This window comes from Prionailurus bengalensis, chromosome D1, assembly GCF_016509475.1.
Source record: "Prionailurus bengalensis isolate Pbe53 chromosome D1, Fcat_Pben_1.1_paternal_pri, whole genome shotgun sequence".
Taxonomy (NCBI): domain Eukaryota; kingdom Metazoa; phylum Chordata; class Mammalia; order Carnivora; family Felidae; genus Prionailurus; species Prionailurus bengalensis.
In genome coordinates, this window is record NC_057346.1 from 26,731,924 (window position 1) to 26,757,051 (window position 25,128).

The following is a 25,128-nucleotide window of genomic DNA, read 5'->3' on the forward strand; positions in this document are numbered from 1 at the left end:
GAATGTCTAACTCAAACAGAAAGAGCACAATGCAGAGTTTGAGATTTCAATGCATATTGTGCGAAGATAATGCTAAGATGAATGAATGAATTTAGCATTCTATCCTGCATTCTCTTGAATGATAGTTAGCCCAGACCAGACAGGACACATTTCCAGCTCTTTCTAGGAGTGATAACTTTGCACTCAGCATCTACACTCAGTCTCTCTTTCCCAGTGGAAACTATTTGTAAGCTAACTGCCAGCACTAGATATAAATGGCCACAAAACAGAGAAAAGTGCCTGGACCACACAGGCATCCTACTCATGACCCTTAACCACATTTAATTAACCAAACGTCTTTCACCCAACTGCAGCTGTGTGATGACCTGGCTTAGGAAATAGGTACTTTTCAATTCCTACAATTCTCCAATAACAGAGAGTTACTTTGTATTACTATTTGTAAGATAAAGGAACCTTCGGTGTATCTGACTAAGGAGTTGCTTTGAAAACTCACGAATTCAAGGAAAAACAAAATGAGGAAGTTCTCTATTCCCCATGGAGGCGAGCACTGGCCCCAAGCACAGAGACTTTCCCATCACCACACAGAAGGCCCCAGGAAAGAGTTGGCGCGTCCACAAAGTTCTGAACAGCCTCAGTAATTCAACTAAATGAGATACGAACTTCGCCATGTAAGCGTGAAAATCGATGAAAAGCAGCAATGATTTGGTAGGTGAAAGCAGGAACCCTCCCATTCTCTCCCAAAGCAGACAGTACAGAGAGGCAGTAAGTGTGGCAGTTAACGGGGGTCACACTGGAGCCAGACCACCTGAGCTGCAATCCTGACTCTCAATTAACATCATCTATGGAAAGCGACCAACCCCATCAAAAGGCTATGGAAAGCATTAAGTAACTCAGAAAATGTACCACCGGTGCCTACAATATAATAGGCATGTTTAAAAGGTTACTGTGAAGAGAGGCAAGACAGCAAAGCAAACTTGTTGAAGCTGAAGTGGCAGAAAGTTCCAGGACTGGACAAACGTACCCCAGTGGTGTGACAGCTCAAGGGCTGGTCTCAGAGACTTGGGCTCCGAACCCGATCCACCACTCCCTCCTGCGTGACGTGAACCACTCACAGAGCAGGCTGCTTAGCTTCTTCCGACCATCGGTTCACTCATCACTAAAATCTGAACCCACGAGAAAGCATCAGCGCCTCCCTCACAGGCTGCGGCGGGGACTGAGTAAGAAGGCACATGCAGAGCAGGAAGCACGGCATCTGCACACAGGAAGCCCTCAGCACATGGTAACCATGTTGCTGTGACCACACACACTCCCAAGGAACAGCTCATACTTACATAAGTCATGCGGGTCAAAGGGCCGAGGCGGATCCGGTTCCCAGTCATCCAGGTCTGTGTCTTCACCATCCTCCTCCTCTTCTTCCTCAGTATCTTCGTCCTCATCCTCATCCTCTTCCTCTTTGGCCTCCAGTCTACCCATAGGGTTCTGCAGTGTTGCCAAAGGGTCTGAACCGTCCACACCCTCAATTGAAGGTAACACCTGGTTATGCACCGGTAATGAGGCCTGGACAAAGTTTAACCATAAAGTTAGCACACATTTGCTTTCACCTGGCTGGTATACACACACACACACACACACACACACACACACACACACACACAGACACTACAAGGTTCTGGTGGAAGATGTTCATCACATCAGCTCCCTTCAAGACCCTGAAGAAGAAAGTATTTCCAGTTCTAGGCTGCCTTCATCTTTGCTATTTCTACCCCACATCTGGGAAAGCTGTTAAGAAAGCCTGGGCGCTCCCTCCTTTTAGTGCCTGCCCTGTCTCCCCAGAGACTTCAAACCTTTCCATACCTTCTTGGTGTATCCGTGGTGTCATATCTCAACATCTGAACTCAATTTTGAGTGTGCGTGTGTGTGTGTGGGGGGGGTCCCTCCTGCCTTTTCAGGGAGGACACAACACAGTGTAAGTAATAATTTGACCAATATTCAACCACTTCACTTTTAAAACTAAACACACGGCAGGGGGCGGGGGGGGTGCCTGGGGGGCTCAGTCGGTTAAGCGTCCAACCCTTGATTTCAGCTCAGGTCATGATCTCACAGTTCGTGGGTTCAAGCCCAGTGTTGGACTCTGTACTGACAGTGCAGACACCTTTTTAAGACACTTTAAAAAGTTCCCTACCTAAGTAAGTGTCACAGGGTTATATGCTACCCCAGGTTCTTTTATCCAATCTTATTTCTACTGCCCGTACTCAAGTCATGTCCCTTTCCTGTTCAATAAATAAAGCAAGTTTTTTAAATGCCTACTCCTTTTTTCTTTATCTTCCCATATGTTGCTGTCCCCGCCCAGAAGGCTCTTCCCCCACCAATCTCCCAAACCCTGTCGTGTTCCGGTTTCTCCATGAACCATCTCTGACCACTCTACTCCTCCCTGATTCTCCTCTGCTCTGATCCCTGTAGCATTTGGAGTCATGGAATCCCATTCTACAACATCCCTCTGCTCCAACATTTCACCTCACCAGACAGGCCAGATCATTTGGAATCATTCAGTGATGGTTCCGTGAGGCCGAGTTCTCCCTGCCTCCATGCAGGAGGCAGCGCCTGCACCTTTCCCCTCAAGTAAGACAGAATTGGCGAAGATAAGAGGCTCTGCAAATACTCCAAGACCAAAACCCCTACCTCATTCAAGCATTTTCACATGGCCAAATTTCCAGATCCCTCACCATCCTGTTGGCTTCAAGTATTTGTCAATGGAGTCCACATTTTCAAATGAATATGGCTTCAGATTACATTAGCATTGATGACAGCCATTGTTCCACTACTGACCCAGTTTGAACTTGAAAATAACTAAAATCCCTGAGTCCTTTCTTCCTCCCACAGAGTGCTATTAAACCATTTTACTCCTCCTCATGACTTAAATAGCTGATTTTTACTTAAATGGTGGGGGGGGGGGGGGGGGGCGGCAGGCAGATTTTGCATTTATCTCCAGTAATTTCATTTTGTTACTTTTTCTCTTCTTCCAGTCTGCCAAGATCCTTTAGAGTCTTGATTCTGATGCCTCACACATTAGCTATTTCTCATAGCTTTGTATCCAGTGCCAAACACCATCTAGGTTTCAATTAGCGTACATTTGCATGTGAGTCCTTCTTGCCTCTCCAACTGCACCTCGGGGAAGTAGACCATGGGCTTTGGACTCACACAGACTTGGATTAAAATCCCGGCCCCACTATTTAGTGAGTTTAATAAAGCCTCTCTGAACCTCAGTTTCTTTACCTGTCAAATGGACATACTCATACATGCCTCATTAGTTGTTGTGAGGATAAAATGAAACACTATGTATATGAGGCCAGTAGTAGAGTATCTGGCATTTAGTAACTGCTTGATATTAATAATAATCAACTACTATCACAAGTTCTTTAAGGACTGAGATATCACATACTTCCTCCACAACCTTAAAAGAGTATGTAGCAGGGATTCAATGAAGATTCATTTATAGAAATACATTTGGCCCTTTAGGAAATGACATTAATCTCTTCAGCCATGTAAAGGAACTCTACTTATTCACAGAAAGTCCTTTTTCAGTAGTGCTTTTTTTTTTTTTTTAAGCGAGAGAGAGAGTGTGCATGAGCAGGGGAGAGGGAAGGGACAAAGGGGGAAAGAGAGACAGAGAGAGAGAGAGAGAGAGAGAGAGAACATTTAGCAGGTGCCATGCCTCAGAGCCCGATGAGGGGCTTGATCCCAAGACCCTGAGATCAATACCTGAGCAGAAATCAAGAGTAGGATGCTCAACCAACTGAGCCACCCAGGTGCTCCTCAGTTGTGCTTCTAAGAACTTCTCAAACTCCATGAAGAAACAGTATTGTCTGTGTTTACAGAATCTGACCTGGACAGCTGTACAGCAGCTTACGATTACTGCCCAATATTTGAAGCACTCAGGCTCCAGAGAGCAGATAAAATCAGTTACCTCAAAAGAGCATGAGCATGTTTAAACATGCATTCATTTAACCCAGGAGCCAGACTCGTATATGACATTCCATCTCTGGCTCAGGGCCTTTTAGAAGCTTTTATATGAGAGAACAAAATTCTGGGAGATGCTTCAGCATCACAATAAAAACAGGATAAAACATCCACTGAAGTGAGACTTGTCAAGGAAAAGAACGAGGGACTTCTGGCAATGAAACTGCGTGCATCACCTCCCCCTGGATCCTCTCCTGATCCTGCAACCAAGCTATTCTTGCTATCTCAGAGTGCGTTTTCCTTATCACCCTTTATTCGAAGCCACTTAAATTTCATGCCAGCGTTAGTGATGAATGTTATCACACACTGAACAAACTAAAGCATATATATCCACCTCTACTCCACATAAATTCTTTATCACTTTGCAGAGCCAACCGAAACGAATGAATTCAGTAACCCAGAGTTATCCCAGTGAAGCTGTGATGCATTTTTTCCCAACAGATGCTGCTAGAGAGACTGTGGTTGGGCAAGGTTACCGCTGGCTTCTGGCCACTGCTGAGAAAGCTGACATTAAAATAGTACCAACAACCTCCTCCTCCCCCGTGCTGGAACACTCCTGAAAGGCTGTAGCAACTAAAAGACTTGAATCCTTCAGCATTAGCTTGAAGAACTGACGCTAAAGCAGAGGTTGTGTATAGACCAGAATCACGCGAGATACTGTGAGCGTTAGTGTGGATGATAATCACTTCTAGGTAACCAGTGTATTTCTAGGTAGCACAGACCTTAATACACAGTGGGCACACCTTACAAATTTGTTTAATTAATAATTCAAAGCCAACTGACATTTCTGGAGAGCTAGGCATGTCTTTAAATTCCTTTGAGGTCGGGTAACACTACCACACGGCTCCTAAGTGACAGAGAGGGAATTCAAATTCAGACTCTGCCCTGCTTTTTCCACTCCGTCACAGTGGCACCTATGTGGTTAAGTCTGTTCAAGGAGGGCACCAGAGGAGGTAAACATCACACACACCTTGAATACCAGAGCAACAAGGTAACCACACCTGCTCCGGAGGCACCAACCAGGCAGTGAGGAGGCGAGCTGTGTGTGCCAAGTTCACTCACAGGAAGTGAGTAAGCAACAAAAATATGTTAATCCTATGCACTTTATCATGCACAACAAAACACAGGACAAGGAAAAAGAATGTGTTCAACTTATGGTACACTTTCTCCTGCCCACTTAATATCAGTCTCCGTAATTATTTCTGAAATTACATAATGCATTTCAGGATACAATGTATCCCAGAAGTGAAATATGAAACTACATTGGACAGCAGCAAACACAACAGAATGCTTCTGGATTCCTACTGAGACCAATTATCATTGTAGCATATTTCCTTCTCAGTGTGTGGGGAGTCACACATGTTCATTTTCAGAAACAAAGGGGAGAGCGTGCTTCTAGGTCTGGAGAGTGCCAGTGTCTTCCTTAAGGACAAGGGATGCACATATATGAAAAAGGCTTCAGATGAATGTTGCCACCACTATAAACAACTGAAAATAGGAAAGTTTTTGTTAAGGGGAGAGAGGAAAAAGCACTCATCCGCTGTGGTAAACTGTCACTCTTAACTTCCTATCTAGAATTTTTCCAGGTCACAGAATAAACTGACCATCTCTAAGGTATTTATTAGAGGCAGAAATAAAAGCCATGCTGGTTGAAAGGAAACTGCAAGAAGGAAAGGTGCTAAGCCAATAGTTACACCGCCTCGTAAAGCCAGGGCTCAGAGAGCTCTCCGACTACAAAACATGAGAGGAGCAGATTGTTTCTGGAGATTAGAGAAAATGAAGGGCTCTTTGAGGTGCCAAGGGCAGCAAAACTTCTAATTAAAACTATGCCTTGATATTAAAACAACAAAATGCCATTTTGCCTATCAGATTGGCAAAATTTGAAAAGAATGCAAATACTCAGTGTGGCAAGGGTGAGTGGAAATAGGTATTCGCACATATCGTTAGTGGGAAGGTAAATTCTTCAGCATCTGCAAAGCAATTTAGAGAGTCTTATCAAAATAACTTTCCCAAGTGCTCACTTCCGCAGCACATATACAAAATAACTCCCTCTCATCCCCGCAAATAACTTTCCCGTTTATAATAACAATTTTCAATCCCAGACTTTAGCCTCTACTACAAAGCTGTCATCATCAAGACAGCATGGTATTAGCACAAAAACAGACACATAGACCAGTGGAATACAATAAAAACCCCAGAATTAGACCCACAAAAGTATGGCCAACTAATCTTTGACAATGCAGGAAAGACTATCCAATGGAAAAAAGACAGTCTCTTTAACAAATGGTGCTGGGAGAACTGGACAGCAACATGCAGAAGAATGAAACTAGACCACTTTCTTACACCATTCACAAAAATAAACTCAAAATGAATAAAGGACCTGAATGTGAGACAGGAAACCATCAAAACCCTAGAGGAGAAAGCAGGAAAAAACCTCTCTGACCTCAGCCACAGCAATTTCTTACTTGACACATCCCCAAAGGCAATGGAATTAAAAGCAAAAATGAACTATTGGGACCTCCTGAAGATAAAAAGCTTCTGCACTGCAAAGGAAACAATCAACAAAACTAAAAGGCAACCAACAGAATGGGAAAAAATATTTGCAAATGACATATCGGACAAAGGGCTAGTATCCAAAATCTATAAAGAACTCACCAAACTCCACACCGAAAAACAAATAACCCAGTGAAGAAATGGGCAGAAAACATGAATAGACACTTCTCTAAAGAAGACATCCAGATGGCCAACAGGCACATGAAAAGATGCTCAACGTCGCTCCTCATCAGGGAAATACAAATCAAAACCACACTGAGATACCACCTCACACCAGTCAGAGTGGCTAAAATGAACAAATCAGGAGACTATAAAGGCTGGAGAGGATGTGGAAAAATGGGAACCCTCTTGTACTGTTGGTGGGAATGCAAACTGGTACAGCCACTCTGGAAAACAGTGTGGAGGTTCCTCCAAAAATTAAAAATAGATCTACCCTATGGCCCAGCAATAGCACTGCTAGGAATTTACCCAAGGGATACAGGAGTGCTGACACATAGGGGCACTTGTACCCCAATGTTTATAGCAATGCTTTCAACAATAGCCAAATTGTAGAAAGAGCCTAAATGTCCATCAACTGACAAATGGATAAAGAAATTGTGGTTTATACACACAATGGAATACTACGTGGCAATGAGAAAGAATGAAATATGGCCTTTTGTAACAATGTGGATGGAACTGGAGAGTGTTATGTTAAGTGAAATAAGTCACACAGAGAAAGACAGATACCATATGTTTTCACTCTTATGTGGATCCTGAGAAACTTAACAGAAGACCATGGGGGAGGCGAAGGAAAAAAAAAAAAAGGTTAGAGAGGGAGGGAGCCAAAACATAAGAGACTCTTAAAAACTGAGAACAAACTGAGGGTTGATGGGGGGTGGGAGGGAGGGAGGGTGGGTGATGGGTATTGAGGAGGGCACCTGTTGGGATGAGCACTGGGTGTTGTATGGAAACCAATTTGACAATAAATTTCATATCAAAAAAAGAAAGAAAGAAAATAATAAAATAAATAAAAAAAAAATAAATAAAACAATTTTCAACACATCAATTAGCGAGAACAGTATAATAAACCTCATGCGCCCATCACTCAGCTTCAACAATTATCAATTCAACGCCAACCTTATTTCAGTTATCCTGCCACTCACTTTCCCCCTCACTAAATTATTTTGAAACAAACTTCTGACATGATACGTTTTCATCTATAAATAAATGGCTTAGTAGATATCTCAAAAAGAAAAGAACTTCTGTATTGTATGCATCATTCCTTAGTAATATCAAATATGTAGCTGGTGTTAGAATTTCCTCAATTGTCTTACACTGCTGCATTTTTTTAAAGTTATTCATTTATTTATTTATTTTGAGAGAGAGAGAGAAAGTGTGGGAGAGAGAGGGAGACAGAGAGAGGGAAAGAGAATCCCAAGCAGGCTCCACTCAGCACGGAGCCCAACTCAGGGCTGGATCCCATAACCATGAGATCATGAACTGAGCCAATAACAAGACACCGTGGGGCGCCTAGGTGGCTCAGTCAGTTAGGCATTCGACTTTGGCTAAGGTCATGATCTAGCGGCTTGTGAGTTTGAGCCCCACATTGGGCTCTATGCTGACAACTCAGAGCCTGGAGCCAGCTTTGGATTCCGTGTGTGTCTCTCTGTCTCTCTCCTGCTCGTGCTCTCTCTCTCTCAAAAATAAATTTTAAAAATTAAAAAAAAAAAAGAGACGCCAAACTGACTGAGCCACTCAGGTGCCCCTCATGCTGCTGTTTTTGAACAGTTAGTTTGTTCAAATCAGGACTCAAGGTCCACATATCACATGTGATGGATATGTCTGTGAAGACTCCTTGAATGTGTAAATTCCTGTTCCTCTTCTTTTCCTTCACAATTTACATGTGGAAGAAAATAGGCCATTTGTCCAAAGATCTTCCCACAGTCCAACTACACTGACTGCATCCTTTTGTGTCTTTCACTTGTTCCATTTTGTCTACTGTGCTTCCTCTAAGCTGAAAGTAGAATCTGGAGATGTAATGAGATTCAGGTGTTCGGTGTTGGGGGAGGAACACTTCATATGTTGTAAAATGCAAAGGAGGTACACAACACCAGGAGGCCTATAATGAATGGTTCTCTCTTCTCAGTGATATTAACTATGTCCAGAGGGTTAGGTCGAGCCATCCATTATAAAGTGCCTCATCAGCTTTTTCCTGATGCTTTCAGACTATTGTTGATGATCATTGCCTAGATCCCCATTTCATTAGGAAATGAAAAATGGTGATATTCCAAGCCAATCACCCTCTCTTTATTTATTAGTTGGAATGCTCCTATAAAGAAATTTCCCTCAAGTAATTATTTACCTGAGTGCATTCAGAGAGAAAGGCTGGATTCCTTTCCAACATTTGCCAGTTTTTCAAATAATGTGGTCGTCCCCAACATCCTCAAAGAGTGACCAATGAGTTACTTCTTTTACTATTTAATGACCTTACGGATTTGAAATATATTTGATGTATTTCAATCTATTGTTGATGCTTTCCTTTTTTTACAGGTCAAATGTCCCATTTTGACATTTTCAAGCTGGATTGTGAGTTCTTTCCACAGGACCCCAGAAGTTTTCACTACCTTTCTTGCATTCTGACAAGACACTTGAGGCACATCTTGTATATTTCCTGTCCCAGAGCTTGAATCTGCCATTTCCCTTTTATTGGAAAATTATATTAGAGACCACATTGGCTCATTGTTACTGGATTGATGACTCGGGCTAAACCTTTTCAGTGGTCCAAACTAGAAAACATGTGTTTTAAGAGAAAACACATTACGAGTTTACACAGACATTCTAATTCAGATTTAGCATTCTGGGATTTTATTTAACTTGTTTGATTTTTACATCTGTATCTTTTTTTTCACTTTTACAAAAAATCTTGGCTCTTAAATAACTTTAAATATGAATACCTCTAGTCTCTATCATTTCTCTTTGGGGAATTTATTCTAAGGAAATAAGTGGATATGATATCTATGGCAATGTTCTATATAGTAGCAAAAAAAGAAAATAACTTACATATAAAACAATAAACAGAGAATATAAATAATAGAATGCTATACAGGGGCACCTGGGTGGTTCAGTCAGTTGAGCACCTGACTTTGGCTCAGGTCATGATTTCATGGTTCATGAGTTCAAGCCCAACATCCAGCTCACTGCTGTCAGCACAGAGCCTGCTTCAGATCATCTGCCCCCCTCTCTCTCTGCCCATCCCCCACTTATGCTCCCTCTCTCTCTCTCTGTCTCTGTCTCTCTCTCTCCAAACATTAAACATTAAAACATTAAACAAACATTAAAATACATATATATATATATATATATATATATATATTCATGCTATACAGTCAATAATGACAATGTAGCTTTTCAGGATGCTATTAAAAGAAAAAAATCAAGATGAAAGCTACTTCTGTTTTCTCTTCTTTTTTGAAAAAATGAGCTGTAATTGACATATAACATTATATTAGTTTCAGGTATACAACATAATGATTTGATATTTGAAAGTCATTTTAAAAGAAAAAATTGAATACTCTAGTTGAAAACACCATCGACTACTGAATAAATATGCAAAATCCAAACAAAATATTAGCAAACCAAATTCAGACATATATGAAAAGGATCAAGTAGAGTTTATTCCAGAGTGCAAGTCTGGCTTAATTTGTAAACATCAATTAATATAATTCACCATATTAACAGAAAAGAGGAGAAAAATCTCAACAGATTCAGAAAAAGCATTTGAGAAAAGTCAACATCCATAGGGGCGCCTGGGTGGCTCAGTCTGCTAAGCATGTAACTACTGATTTTGGCTCAGGTCATGACCTCATGGTTCCTGAGATCCCTGCCACGCCAGGCATGGAGCCTGCTTGGGATTCTCTCTCCCTCTCTCTAAGCGTATTATGTGCTCTCTCTCAAAATAAATAAATAGACATTTAAATATATACATTTTAAAAATCCTACATTAAACATCATTTTTAATAGTGAAAATTTTTCCTTTGAGACCAGGAAGGGAAAAAAAGAAACCTACTAGCACCACTTCTATTCAACAATGTATTAGAGATCCCAGCCAATAGATGAAAAGGGGAACAAAAAAGAAATAAAATTAAAAGATATAAGGTTTAGGAAGTATCGGAAAGAAAGAAAAGTGTCAGTATTCACAGACAACATGACTGTTTGTTAAGAAAATCCAAAATAAAAGTTAGAAAATGAAAACTTTAGAGGCGCTTGGGTGGTTCCTTCGGTTAAGTGCCCGACTTTGGCTCAGGTCATGATCTCGTGGTCCGTGAATTTGAGCCCCACATTGGGCTCTGTGCTGACAGGTCAGAGCCTAGAGCCTGCTTCGGATTCTGTGTCTCCCTCTTTCTCTGCCCCTCCCCTGCTCATACTCTGTCTCTGTCTCTCCCTCTCTCAAAAATAAACAAACATTTAAAAAAATGAAAACTTTAAAAATTATACCACTTATAATATCATCAAACACACCAAATATCCAGGAATAAGTCCACTGAAGGATGTGTAAGACTCACTACTCAGAAGATAGTTTTTTAACTTTTATTTTAAACTTAGGGATATATCATGTCCGCAGATTGAAGGACTCAAAACTATAAAGATGTCAATTCTTCACAAACTGATTCATAGATACAATGAAATTCCAAGTGAAATAAATCCTGCAGGACTTTTGTGGACACTTCCAGTTTGATTCTAACATGCATGTGGAAAAGCAAGGGGCCAAGAAACTCTTGAAGAACAAAGTGGAGAAAGGATCACACTCTGGAATATATATTGTGATATATTCATAAAACCGAATACTAGATGGCAATAAAACAAGAGGGAAACAAAACCCCACAGCTTCAACACAACAACAACACAACAACACAAACAGATCTCTGGGGACTTATGCTGAACAAGAGAAGCCACAAAGAAAGGAAATGATACTAAATAGTTCCATTTATATACAGTTCAAGACCATGGAATATTAATCTCCGATGTTAGCAAGCAGGCGAGTAGTTACTTTGAGGAGGAAGGAACAAGAAGTGATTAGGAGGAAGCATGAGGTTGGCTTTCAGGAGCTGGGAATGTTCTATATATCTGTGTGTTGGTTATACTGCATGCTTACTTCACAATATATCAGTGTGCTATATGCTTACAATCTTTTGTGCTTTTCTAGATGTATGTTGTAAGTCGGACACAAAGGAAACTACACAATAACATGGAAGAGAACAGATATAAAAATGATTATACAGAATAGATTAGGTACAGAACTAGAAGAAGAGTCAATATACTTGTGACTGATGTTCCTGAAAAGTAAACATATCAAATGAAACTGAAAAGATTTTCAAAAGTCTGATAAATGAAAACGCTCCTGAAATAGTCTTAACCTATACATCTCAAGGACATACACTGTATAGGGAAATTCTGATTCATATGCTGGCGAAGTCATTAGACTTCCAAGGAAAACTTCAAGGATAAAGTATCAGATAGGCATGAAGACAGAGAAGGAATGAGGAAAATAATCAAAATTAGACTCAAGATTTCTACAGATTAAATGCCAGTAGAGAATGCAGCTAAACTCTAAATAACTGTGGTTAGTGAGCAGGACATAAATATATGAGTCACAATAATAATGCACCTGACACAGAACAGTGGTGAGGACACTGGGAGGAAGTGTCAGCGTCAGTGATGCTCTTATCACAGCAGGAGCCAAGGACAACACAGGGCTAGAGCTCAAGTGCAGTCCAGGAGAACATGATGACTCCAACCTCCTTTACTTTCACCTCAGTTTTATTTTCTTCTGCTGAAGTCAATTTAAGTTTAAAGCATTTAGATTCGTGACAGCATTTAGGGCACAATGCCATTTCCCCCCCCCACCCCCCCATGCCTGTTTATTTGTATGTCTAGAAGGATGTCTGGAATAATAGTCACCAAGTATTAAGTTAATGAGGATGTTTCTGGACAGAATTTTTTTTTATGTACTTCTTTTTTTTTGTTTTTGTTTTTTGTATTGCTTCAATATTTTATGAAAAAAAATTCATTACCCCAAAACTGAGTAAATGAACTAATCACCTAGGAAAGACAAAATTTTTTTTTTCTGTCAAGTTGTCAAAACTAATTAAATCTAGCCTTTGCTTGCTTGATGGAATCAATAAATACAGAAAAGGACATGATTTGTCAAGAATATACCTAATTATTTTAAAACTATTAAAATAAAATAACTCTGCTATGGACTGTGTCTCCCCAAAATTTGTATGTTGAAAGCTAATCCCCACACCTGAAACTAATATAACACTGTATATTAGCTACACAGGGAATAAAAATAAAGAAAGCTAATCCTTAATGTAATGATATTAGGAGGTGGGGCCTCTGAGAGGTGATTAGGTATTGAAGGTAGAGCCCTCGTGAATGGGCATCCCCAGACACCTGGAGACTTCTTAGCCTCCAAAACTGTGAGAAATAAATTTCTGTTGTTTATAAGCCACCCAGTGTATCATATTGTATTTCAGCAGCCTCAACAGATTAAGACAAATTCTCACTCAAGTTCACAGACACCACAAAATTGCAGATTATTATCAATCAGGAATAAATTCAACTATAACTTAAATGACAAAGACTACTAAGAATTCTCTCTAGATTTCATAAATAACATTAACAAAACTACTGTTCATATTTCAAATGGAAGTATCTGAATCATCTACTAAAAGAATTTAAATGCACAAAGTGCTCACTAATGGGAATTTACTTCATAATCACTCATGACACTCAGTAGTACTGCTAAGTAACAGTCACGCTAGCCAACATGGAAATAAAACCATTTGGATCCATAGCTCCTTTACAGTAAGACTGAGGGGTATCTAGCTTCTATACCTTCTTTACCAGCTTCACAATCTGGAGGAAAATAAGGAAGAAATCCCTCAAAGTAAAATAGAACATACTAGAAATATGGATAAAAGGGGAAAAAAACATTTTAAAAGAAAACCAAGAAGGATCTCAATTTTTCAGAAGCTAGGATGAGAAAGGGTGCTATCAAATTTACATGTCGAAATGTTTTCCCTAATATTTAAAAATAGGAAAAGTACCAAAATGTTTCCAAATTTCCAAAAAGAGACATTTTTTAACTCAGGATTATTCTTTGGAACTTGAATCAATATCTTATTGATAGACTTAATCTTCACATTTTCCTAATGAATCATTTTCTTATTACCAGACTACTTCAATATGTACTGATTGGAATGTGTTCGGGCTATGTTTTGCTTTGTTTTCATCAAAGGAAGTAGAGACCATTTGTAACACATAAGAAATAGACAACCAGAGAATGCACAGCATAGGGTGGGGGAGGGGGGCACATTCCAGGGAACGGTAAACAATAAAAAGGAAAAAAAAGCAACTCATTACCTGCTGAGCTGTAGCATCCTGCTGGACATAAGCTACCTGCCCTGGGTCTGTAAACAGAGTCTAGGCAAAAAAACAAAACAAAACAAAAAACATATCAATAAATCTTTAGACAGCTTGCCTGCACAGGAAAAATTCTTGACAGGCTTTGTTCCCATGTAGCTAGTAATAATCCTTCATTAATAAAGAAGATAAAGATAGTAATCATACTTTTAGCTAAAGCCTTTCATTCAGAGGGCTCCAAAGAGATTGTATAAGTTAACCATCTCAACTAGCTAACATACTGGACAATTTTACTCTTAAGCGAAATCTCTCTTGAGGTTGAATGTCAGCACTAATTAAAAGGGCATGTCACAGAAATGTAAAAGACATGGCATGAACAAGGGTGTATACATTCACACATGACACTATATATCACAGGAGGAGACTCGTGATTAAGCGAAAATGGATAGAGACACAGACACACAGAAAACTAGTATATACACAAGGATATTTTTCAAACACAATGCATGCTCATTGCAAAAAAGAACGAGAAGGAAAATAAGTTGAATTTAATGTTCCACAGATTCATCCCTGGATAAAGCCAGTAAAATCATAATTTTGAAAAGTTCTCATTATAAACACATAATAATTTGGGTCATGATACAACAAAGCTAACTAGAGAAGGAAAATCTTCAAAGTTATTTTAGCCAGGGCACCACAAAAAATCACCAATCCAGAAAAGTTTTCTTTCCTCTAATTTGTTCAAGCCTTTAGCAAACCTAGGGGAATAAGAACTGTAGTTGAGTTTTGATTCCAGAGGTACACATAGGAGAATTTCAGCCAGTTTTAAGATTTCTTAGACTTGGTATTTAAAACTTATGGTTAAGTCAGGGGGGCACCAGCCTGGCTCAGTCAGAAAAACAGGTGACTCTTGATCTCAGGGTTGTGAGTTCAAGCCCCACCTTGGGTGTAGAGATTACTAAATTTAAATAAACTTAAAAAAATTATCACAAGTCAAACATCTAATTTTTCTAGTAAGTCAGACATTTGTACTTTTCTTCATAATCAGACATTTAGTAACATAGTAATAAACTAAAGTTGGGCTCTTTACATAAACTATATGACCTTATTTTAATATATTTTAATATAGTTATGTGACTAAAACGCAGCAGAGGCATTCTGAAAGTACCATCTGACTATTTGGTGATTTCACCTTCATATAAATTTGAAAGGTATTAATTAGGTGGGCCCTATTTCTTCTTGAGAGTGACTAGAGTCTCTTGATTAAATATTGGATGAGGGTAAATTTTTATTACCAGAATTCTACTATAAAAGTATGGAACTTTTTTGTAAATACATTTAGAAGTGCTCTGTGCATTCTAAAGTGGTAACATACAAACTAACAATTAAATATTTGTGGGGGTTTGGGGGTTTGGGGTTTTTTTTTTTAAGATTCTATTTTCAAGTAATCTCTATACCCATCGTGGGGCTCTAACTCACAATCCCAAGATCAAGAGTCACATGCTTTTCCAGCTGAGCCAGCCAGGTGCCCACCTGTGTATATATATGTGTCATGCATTTGGAAACTAACACCCCAAGTCACTGAGAAAAAAATAAAATAAAAGTAATTCTAATTGTGCAGCATTTACCTTTGCTTCCATCGCAGTTCTACAAATCAGTAAATTAATAAATAGTAGTTAATAAGCTAGTAGGACTTTTTGCTTACACATTTAACTTTAATAGTCTGTATGGTTTTCACTGATCTGTCTTTGATTAAGCTATACGAAACTAAATGCCATTTTTGACCTGGTTCTTGATACAAAGAAAAGTAACAAGTTGAGAATCAATAGTGACTGGGACAAGAACTCATGGGAAGGCAGTGCTCTAACTCCTTATCACATTTAATTTAAATAAACAAAGCACATCTTCCTCTGCCAAGATAGTTATAAGCTCCCGAAGAGCACAAATCTTATCTGAAGCATATCATACATCACCACACCTAGCACAGTGACTGGCAGAGAATGAACACAGAAGTCACTGGTGAGTTAACCAATTAACAAACGAACTACAAACAATAATCCTTCACATGCCTGTGCAGCTTCCACAGGATGGATGTAAACCAGCGTATGCTCAGGACCGTCCACTGAAGCGTAGGAGGCACCATCTGCCGTGTATACCACCTGCTGGGGTGGACGAACCTGGTCATCGGTGTAGACAATCTGAGCCACAGTTCCAGCGTCAGGAACAAAGTGCACCTGGGGCAAAAAGCAGCAAGTAGGTAGAAAGTGTCCTTGTAGAACAAAACCAATCTCACAAAGCTGTATGGCTGACCAAGCACAGTACACGGTTGCATTTCTAAAACATCCCCAATGAAAGAAGAATTGATACACCTTCATCTACACTATTAGTGACTTGGAGACAGGATCCAATGACCTTGTTGTCAGATCATTTACTGCTTTATATTAAGCAACTGATATAAATCTCTCTTTGCCTCGAATGTCCAATGCAGACATCTCTTTTGGGGAGTCCTGAGGGGGCAGTTAGCTAAACCTGGAAATGTGACTGAAGATTCCTGGTTGTCGATATGACCAAAATACAAAATACAAATTATTCTGTAGTATAAAAAAATGTCAACTCAAAAGCCAATGGCTCTCAACACATCATAAATATCATGCTTTATAACTAACAGTGCCTTTCGGGAGACACATTAACACAAGGTCACTTTCTTTCCTACATGTTTTTTCACAATCCAAGTCTATATGGACACATGTCAGTGACCGTTTGCTAAATCAGTGAGTGTAACTGCAGTTACACTGTATTGCAGTTATCACCAAGGTAAGTAATTTTCTATCTACCAAGAACTAAAGCAGAAACTGAATTCTATAAAATGCTTTCTGAGTAGTCAGCTTTGGAGGTTTGAATTCTTGAAGGCTGGAGCTTGGCACATAGCCTGATGCCTGATATTGAAGGTATGGAAGCAGATGGCCAAGTACACATTTTGGGAGAGAAATAATTTATGTGCTGATACTGAAGTTAGGTTGGGATCTTTACTCTTATATCATTTTGGCTTCAGACCTAACTTGTTTTCTTCCAGTGTTCTCCAGTGGAGAATAGTAGATTCCAAAGATGAAATAAGCAAATCTAATCCCCAGAAAGAAACCTGGGGACCAAACAGAATCAAACCATCAGAGAAATAAAACAAACCTCCACTTCTATACTCAGTGATTAGTCCAGTTTCTCCACAAATTTGATTGTCTATGAAGATATAATTTGTCTATTGGAAGAATTAAGCTTATAACATATTTGCAGTTTTAAGTGCTACATGATAATTTTGTGACTTTAGATTTGTTCATTAACATCAAAACTTGGTCTCCATCACTCAGCACTTTGCTAAATCAGAGTTCTTGGCTAGGAAAAGAATCAACTGAGAAGGGGGACTTCAATGAGGGGTGTTGAGCTCTACTATCTGGTTACCTACAAATGGGGACCCTGTTTCTGAATGAACTACATTTTTGTTTATAAACAAAATACACCACAATGCATAGCTACATGAAAGCTGTCTTCAAAATGTTTTCTATGAGAAACAGCACAGTTTTCTCAGTTATTCTGCTAGAAGCATCACTAGAACGTTTGTTTGTTTGTTTGTTTGTTTGTTTTTAAGTATTGAAGATCAACTTTATTTATTGTAACATTTGTCATACTACTTAAGCTAAATGAAATGTGTATATTTAAGGATCTCAATGCTAACTGCCTGATTTTGATTATAATACTAAGGTTATGTAATTTAACAAAACACTGAATTAAAATTGCATATTTTATTACAATGCTTAAAAATCAAGTTTTATACTTTGGCCACGTATGGTTCCATATGACTGCTGACTGTTCCCAAAATTCAAATCTACACCAAAAAAGCAGACATTTGCCTTTGCTAAGAATATTCAAAAGAACATGCAGCTGGCTATGATCACAGTCCAAAAGGCAGTGATCATCCATTATGGCCACATTTTAGTAAGTGACTAACCTCCAAAGAGGTTGACTCAATGGGACCACTTTCAATTAGACCTTTACATTCTGAATTTGAAAGAAAAGAAAAAGCCACTCTACAGACATACTTTGTGCTTCATTACACGTGAAGAATCAAAACCCTATAGGAGATAACATAAAAGAAACACACTACAGTTGGAGGCTTTCAGTGCCAATAACATAAAATAAAACAGTGAAACAAAGTATGACGATAAGTTGCAGAAATGGCAGAGAAGCCTGTTGGGGGGGGGGGGTCACAGAGCTCCTCTAAATCATAGTGACTCACACTGACGGAGCATTCAAAGTGCTAAAACCCTCCTTATTCCTCCTGTGCAAGTCCTGTGTGCTGCTCCCTCCCAGCTACTCATCCCTACAGAGAAGCTGCAATTTCTGTAGCTGTCCGCAAACTGTACCCAGCTGAAAAACTGTTATCAGTACCAAGCTGGAAAGGCCACTCTTCACCTGTGCAGCATTCTCTTCATGTTCTGCAGATGTAGACCACACGTGTGAGCTGTCATCTTTGGAATCCATCCTTCCCCCTACTGGACAGCTCCACGTCCAGGGCACCTAGAACAGCACAGGGTGGGGGACAGTCATCTGTCCACCACGCGCGTGTTCATGAAGGACAGAAAGACCTCTCTGCAACGTGCCTGAAAAGAGAGAGAAAAGGAACCACATCTTTAAATAGATAAATGCATTTTAGTAAATTGAAGTTTCAACCACAGAGAGAGAGAAAAAAAGAGCTTTGTAAAAGATAACACACCTGGACAAAAAGGTAAAAATGGAGAAATTATTTATAATGATAATACAATGTATTGCATGCTTGCTATGTTCTACACACTCATTAGATAGGTGTAACCCTCATTTAAAATACTGAAGGTCTGGGGGCGCCTGGGTGGCTCAGTTGGTTAAGTGTCCGACTTCAGCTCAGGTCATGATCTCACAGTCTGTGGGTTCAGGCCCCACGTCGGGCTCTGTGCTGACAGCTCAGAGCCTGGAGCCTGCTTCGGATTCTGTCTCCCTCTCTCTGCTCCTCCCCTGCTCTCTCTCTCTCTCTCTCTCTCTCTCTCTCTCCCTCTCTCAAAAATAAATAAACCCTCATCAGGGAAATACAAATCAAACCACACTGAGATACTACCTCACGCCGGTCAGAGTGGCTAAAATGAACAAATCAGGAGACTATAGATGCTGGAGAGGATGTGGAGAAATGGGAGCCCTCTTGCACTGTTGGTGGGAATGCAAACTGGTACACCCACTCTGGAAAACAGTGTGGAGGTCCTCCAAAAATTAAAAATAGATCTTCCCTATGACCCAGAAATAGCACTGCTAGGGATACAGGAGTGCTGACGCATAGGGGCACTTGTACCCCAATGTTTATAGCAGTGCTTTCAACAATAGCCAAATTATAGAAAGAGCCTAAATGTCCATCAACTGACAAATGGATAAAGAAATTGTGGTTTATATACACAATGGAATACTACGCGGCAATGAGAAAGAATGAAATATGGCCTTTTGTAACAATGTGGATGGAAATGGAGAGTGTTATGCTAAGTGAAATAAGTCACACAGAGAAAGACAGATACCATATGTTTTCACTCTTATGTGGATCCTGAGAAACTTAACAGAAGACCATGGGGGAGGGGAAGGGGGAAAAAAAAGTTACAGAGAGGGAAGGAGGCAAACTGTAAGAGACTCTTAAATATTGAGAACAAACTGAGGGTTGATGGGAGGTGGGGGAGAGGGGAAAGTGGGTGATGGGCATTGAGGAGGGCACCTGTTGGGATGAGCACTGGGTGTTGTATGGAAACCAATTTGACAATAAATTATATGAATAAATAAATAAACAAACAAACAAACATTAAAAAAATTTTTTTTAATACTGAAGGTCTGGAGTGCCTGGCTGGCTTCAATAGCAGAGTACACGACTCTTGGTCTTGGGGTCATGAGTTCGAGCCCCATGTTAGGGGTAGGGTTAACTTAAAAAATAAATAAATGAATGAATAAATACGGAAGGTCAACAATGTGGAATAGAGAGGGGAGAAAAGCTAACGGTAGCTCTCTTAGCTCTGCTGATAAGGAGAATGAAGTTCCTGGATGGTAAACACAGATAAGTGATGGGTTCACATGCACTCCTGAATGCTGCACGGCCCCAGCTCAGCTCTCCCCTGCACACTTGCTTAAACACTGACCTCTTATACCCCCTACTTGAAATGTATAGCAGAATCATAAAAGTCACAAAACAAGGGAAAAATGGCAGGCGAGGAGGGCTGAGTTTTCTGAGTTTTCTAAGTTCACAATTTGGTGAACACAAATGTAGACTGTTTCCCATTTGGTCAATACAGGAGCAATTAATGAACAAATCACAAGCCTTACTAAACATCAACATGCACTAACTCTGCATCTTGAAACCCTATTGTTTTCCAAAATAGGCGTTTTAAGGAAATCAATCTTCTTGGGGTGCCTGGGTGGCTCAGTCACTTAAGTGTCCAACTTCAGCTCAGGTCACGATCTCACAGTCTGAGTTCAAGCCCCACGTCGGGCTCTGTGCTGAGAGCTCTGTGCTGACAGCTCCGAGCTTGGAGCCTGCTTCGGATTCTGTGACTCCTTCTCTCTCTGCCCCTCCCCCGCTCACACTCGGTGTCTCTCTCTCTCTCTCTCAAAAATAAACATTTAAAAATTTTCTTTTTAATTAAAAAAAAAGAGGAAATCAATCTTTCCTTTTCATAATGATAAAACACTGACATATTAAGAGTCACGTGAGATTTGCTGTTTAATAGGGCAGCTGTGCCTGATATACATCCTCCCACCACCCCATGAAAGTAGCATACGTAAACAGAAAAGGTTAAAACTGCTCAGAACACCATTAAACCAAAGGTAAGGAAGACCAGATCCAGTCAGAATTTTCCCCATTATCAGTGGAAATAAGCCAAGAAGCACATTCTTAGATTGTACATGCTCCAACCTCTGAACCAGAATAAGACCCAAAGAAGAAAGAAAGAAAAGACGGGAACATCCAATGTCTGGGCCTTACTCTGGAATACAGGAACTGCCACATCCCAACCGCCTGGCAGCCTCTTCCGACCTTCTGAGGAGACTGTTCCTGCTTCATCTCAGCACAGTCAGCCTTACCCCCACAGAAACCACACCCACCACACACAGTCACCCCCCATACAGCCTACTCTTCTCTCCATCAGAGGGTACTAGAAACAACACCCACATCTACCAACAGGTGCATGTACAAACAAAGGGGTTTGGGGAACTTTCTCATAAATGGAAATGTTCTTTATCTTATCTAGACTGGTGGGTAGTTACAGAGGGAATATGTGTGTCAACAGGGGAGCCTGGGTGGCTCAGTCAGTTAAGTGTCTGACTTCAGTTCAGGTCATGATCTCACAGTTTGTGAGATCTAGCCCAGCATCCAGCTCTCGGCTCAGATCTTCTGTCCCCAACCCCCTCTCTGCCCCTCCTTGAGGGTTCTCTCTCTCAAAGTAAATAAATAAACTTAAAAAAAAAAAAGTCATCAACGTATTCAATTAAAATATGTGCAAATTAGGCTGGGTGGTGCAGCTGTACAGAGAGCAGAGCCTGGGGCCTGCTTCAGATTCTGTGCCTCCCTCTCTCTCTGCCCCTCCCCTGCTCCCTCCCTCCCTCTCTCTCTCTCTCTCTCTGTCTCTCAAAACTAAATAAACATTTTTAAAAAATTTGTTTAATATATGTACATTATACCCTAAAAAAAGTTTATTATTGTTTAAAAAAAAGCATACTTTCCTTATATAACAGTGCCATTTAAGCATGTATAAAAAGACATTCAGGGCAAGCTATACAATATGTGGCTTATAAGTCAACAAAGCTGTTATTTTTTTTTAAGTTTATTTATTTATTTTGAGAGAGTGTGTAAGCACGGGAGGGACAGAGAGAGAGGGAGAGAGAATCCCAAGCAGGCTCCATGCTGTCAGCCCAGAGCCCAATGCGGGGCTCAGTCCTACGAACTGTGAGATCATGACCTGAGCCGAAACCAAGAATCAGACATCTAGCCGACTGAGCCACCCAGGCACCCCACCTGTTATTTTTTTAAAGGAACAAATATATAAAGAAATCTAGGACTAAATGTTATCAAAGATATAAAGATCTACATGAAGAAAACCATAAAATTGTATAAGAGGATATAAAAGGCTCAGTATTATAAAATCACAAAATGTTCCATACAGGAAATATTTTTTTTAATAGTTTGACAGAATAGCTGCAAAATGGTAGAAAGAATACCTGTATTTCTTCACTCAGACTCACCAAATGGTAACACTTTACCCCATTTACTTTACCATTCTTTCTTTCTCTCTCCTCCCTTTTTTGCTTTTTACCTGAACTACTTGAGAGTAAGTTGCAGACAATGCCACTTTACTACTAAAATCATAAGTGCCTATTTCCTAAAAATGGGACTTTTTCTCATGGTACTACTATCAAAACCAGGAAGACACAATGTAACAGTGCTATTGCCTAATTTACAGACCTTATTCATATTTTGCTAATTGTCTGTCTAGTTAATGTCTTTTATGGTGAAAGAAACAACTTTCTTTCTGGCCCTGGATCCAATCTGGCATTGTACACAGTGCGTTCAGTTGTCATATCCCCCCCATCCCCTCTGATCTGGAACAGTCCCCTAGTCTTTCTTAGCCATCCATGACCTTGACATTTTTGAAATGCACAGGCCATTTATTTTTCAGGCTGTTCCTCAATTTGAGTTTGTCTGATGTTTCTTCATGGTTAGATCCAGGATATGTATTTTTAGCAGGCATACCACAAAAGAGATGCTGTACCCTTCCTATACAGGAATTTGAGATATTTTTCTCAACGCGGTTCATTGATTGCACAAATACGCAAGTACATACTATGCCAGGCACTGGGATGGAGCAAGGACGAAGGCAGGCTTATCCCACACATTCGTGAAACATACACAGCCTTGAAAGCCTTTCTGTATTTGTTTTCATTTCTAGGAAGGTGCTTACTATTTGAAATCCAAATTCAAGACACACAAAAGGTATATAGCAGACAATCTCCCTACCTAGAATCCCTTAACCACTCTACAGAAGTAACCTATATTACCAATCTCTGTCTATCCTTCCACAGATATTTTATGCATGTACAAACAAAAATAGAGGGGTGCCTGCCTGGTGGCTCAGTCAGTAAAGCATGCAATTCTTGATCCCTGGGTTGTGAGTTCAAGCCCCACATTGGACATAGGGCTTGCATACAAGCATACATACATACATACATACATACATACATACATATACTCTCTGCCTCTCCCACCACAAATGACAGTGTACTATTGATTCTATGCAAAGTAACATCTCTTCTAAATAATGTTTATTCCACATAATGCCCTACCTTTTATATTGTCCCACATCTATATGTCATTTCCTCATTCTTTAGCACAGCTGCATCATTTAATTATATAAATATATTCTAATTCATTTAATCAATCTCTTTTTGATCAACACTTAGGTTATTTCTTTTTTATTATTTTATTTTTTTTACATATATTTATTTTTGAGAAACAGAGTGAGACAAAGCATGAGCGGGGAAGGGGCAGAGAGAGAAGGAGACACAGAATCTGAAGCAGGCTCCAGGCTCTGAGCTGTCAGCACAGAGCCTGATGCGGGGCTTGAACCCACAAACTGCGAGATCATGACCTGAGCCAAAGTCGGACGCTCAACAACTAAGCCACCCAGGCGCCCCAACACTTACGTTATTTCTAATCTTTTCCTATTACAAGCAATACTGTGATAATAACTTGGACACTGTTTTACATGTGTTCAGATCTTGAATTCCTTTGAAGCCTCTGAGGGAAGATGCTGAATCATTTAGAGAGGCTGTCTGACTCGTAAGTTGTTACTAGTTTTCAAATTCCAACCGTGGCACACGGTGAGTGAGGGCACAGGGGACACACAGGGAAAAGTCCTCTGACCTGTGCAGAGGCAGTAGTCAGTACAAGAACACAGTGGTTAAGAGCTTGGGCTCTGGACCTGGATTTGGGTAGCAATTCTGAAACATAACTGACCTCACACAGAACACAGAAGTTCTCTAAATTCCCCTTCCATCTCTGTAAAATGGTAATCATAAGGTTATTGAGAGAATGACATGATATAATAAATGTGAAGTGCTTATTAACACAATGCCTGCTATATAACACTCACATATTAGCTTTAAAAAAAAAAAGGTATTCAATCATGTTTCTATCAAATATCATATCTGGCTCTCCAATCTCAACTATTAAGTTCTTACAGGCCAAGGAATGTGTGTGCTCACGAGAGGAGCTCCAGATCTGCCATGTGCCAGGTACCCAATAATCTGTATGGAGTGTTCAAAGCAATTCCAGTGTGCTAGGGAAAACAGGACACCTGGTCCCAAATGGGTGCTCAAGAAGGGGCTCAGAGAAGAGGGCACCTGAAGGAAGGAGAGGAGCAGAAAAGCAAAACAGGAAGGGACAGGACATTTGCCCCAGACTGAAACATCTTGTTTCTAATCTTACCCAAATAAGAGAGTAGACGTTACACGGCATAAAACACCAGTAAGCTACACAAGGCAAGGATAAAGGGCAGAAAAAAAGGAAATAACTACTTAGCAGATGTGGAGTAAAACAACGCAATAGTTAATCTACACGTAGGAAAGCTTGCCAGTAAAATTTAGCAACGAGGATGTGAAATACTGCTCACAGTCGCATTTCCCAATAATTTTAGAATACCATTAGCAAATAAAGGAACCCAAGAGGGTCAGAACTCTTTAATTCGGAAAGTGTCCGGAATCCAAAGCAGTCCCTAGAATACCCACTTGATAGTTCTTGTTCTTTAAAATATAGTTATAAACCTATTCAGCTTCTGTAGCTATGAAACTACTTAAAACACCAGTGTGACATTCCATAATTACTTACTGTTTAATAAATTGCTCAAGAAAACTAAATTCTAAAGGGTGCCTGACTGGCTCAGTCAGTAGAGCATGTACTCTTGATCTCAGAGTGGTGGGTTCAAGCCCCATGTTGGGTGTAGAGATTACTTAAAAATAAAATCTTTAGGGGTGCCTGGGTGGCTCAGTCGATTAAGCATCCGACTTCGGCTCGGGTCATGATCTCAAGGTTTGTGAGTCTGAGCCCCGCGT

At 40.1% G+C, this 25,128-nt stretch overlaps 1 protein-coding gene across 4 annotated transcripts in view; it reads right to left on the reverse strand.

Moving 5' to 3' along the window:
* PRDM10 (PR/SET domain 10) overlaps positions 1 to 25,128 on the reverse strand; it is a 103,164-nt gene that overhangs the window by 47,567 nt on the left and 30,469 nt on the right. For 2 of the 4 annotated variants that reach the window (XM_043579821.1, XM_043579822.1), the window contains exons 2-5: positions 18,439 to 18,626; positions 16,044 to 16,208; positions 13,975 to 14,034; positions 1,332 to 1,557 (exon numbers count right to left, since the gene is read on the reverse strand). In XM_043579821.1, coding sequence (XP_043435756.1) covers positions 1,332 to 1,557; positions 13,975 to 14,034; positions 16,044 to 16,208; positions 18,439 to 18,507 — 520 coding nt within the window. In that variant the 5' untranslated portion in view covers positions 18,508 to 18,626. Of the gene's footprint in view, positions 1 to 1,331; positions 1,558 to 13,974; positions 14,035 to 16,043; positions 18,627 to 25,128 lie in introns of all 4 variants that reach the window. The other 2 variants (XM_043579819.1, XM_043579820.1) reach the window with 1 other exon arrangement.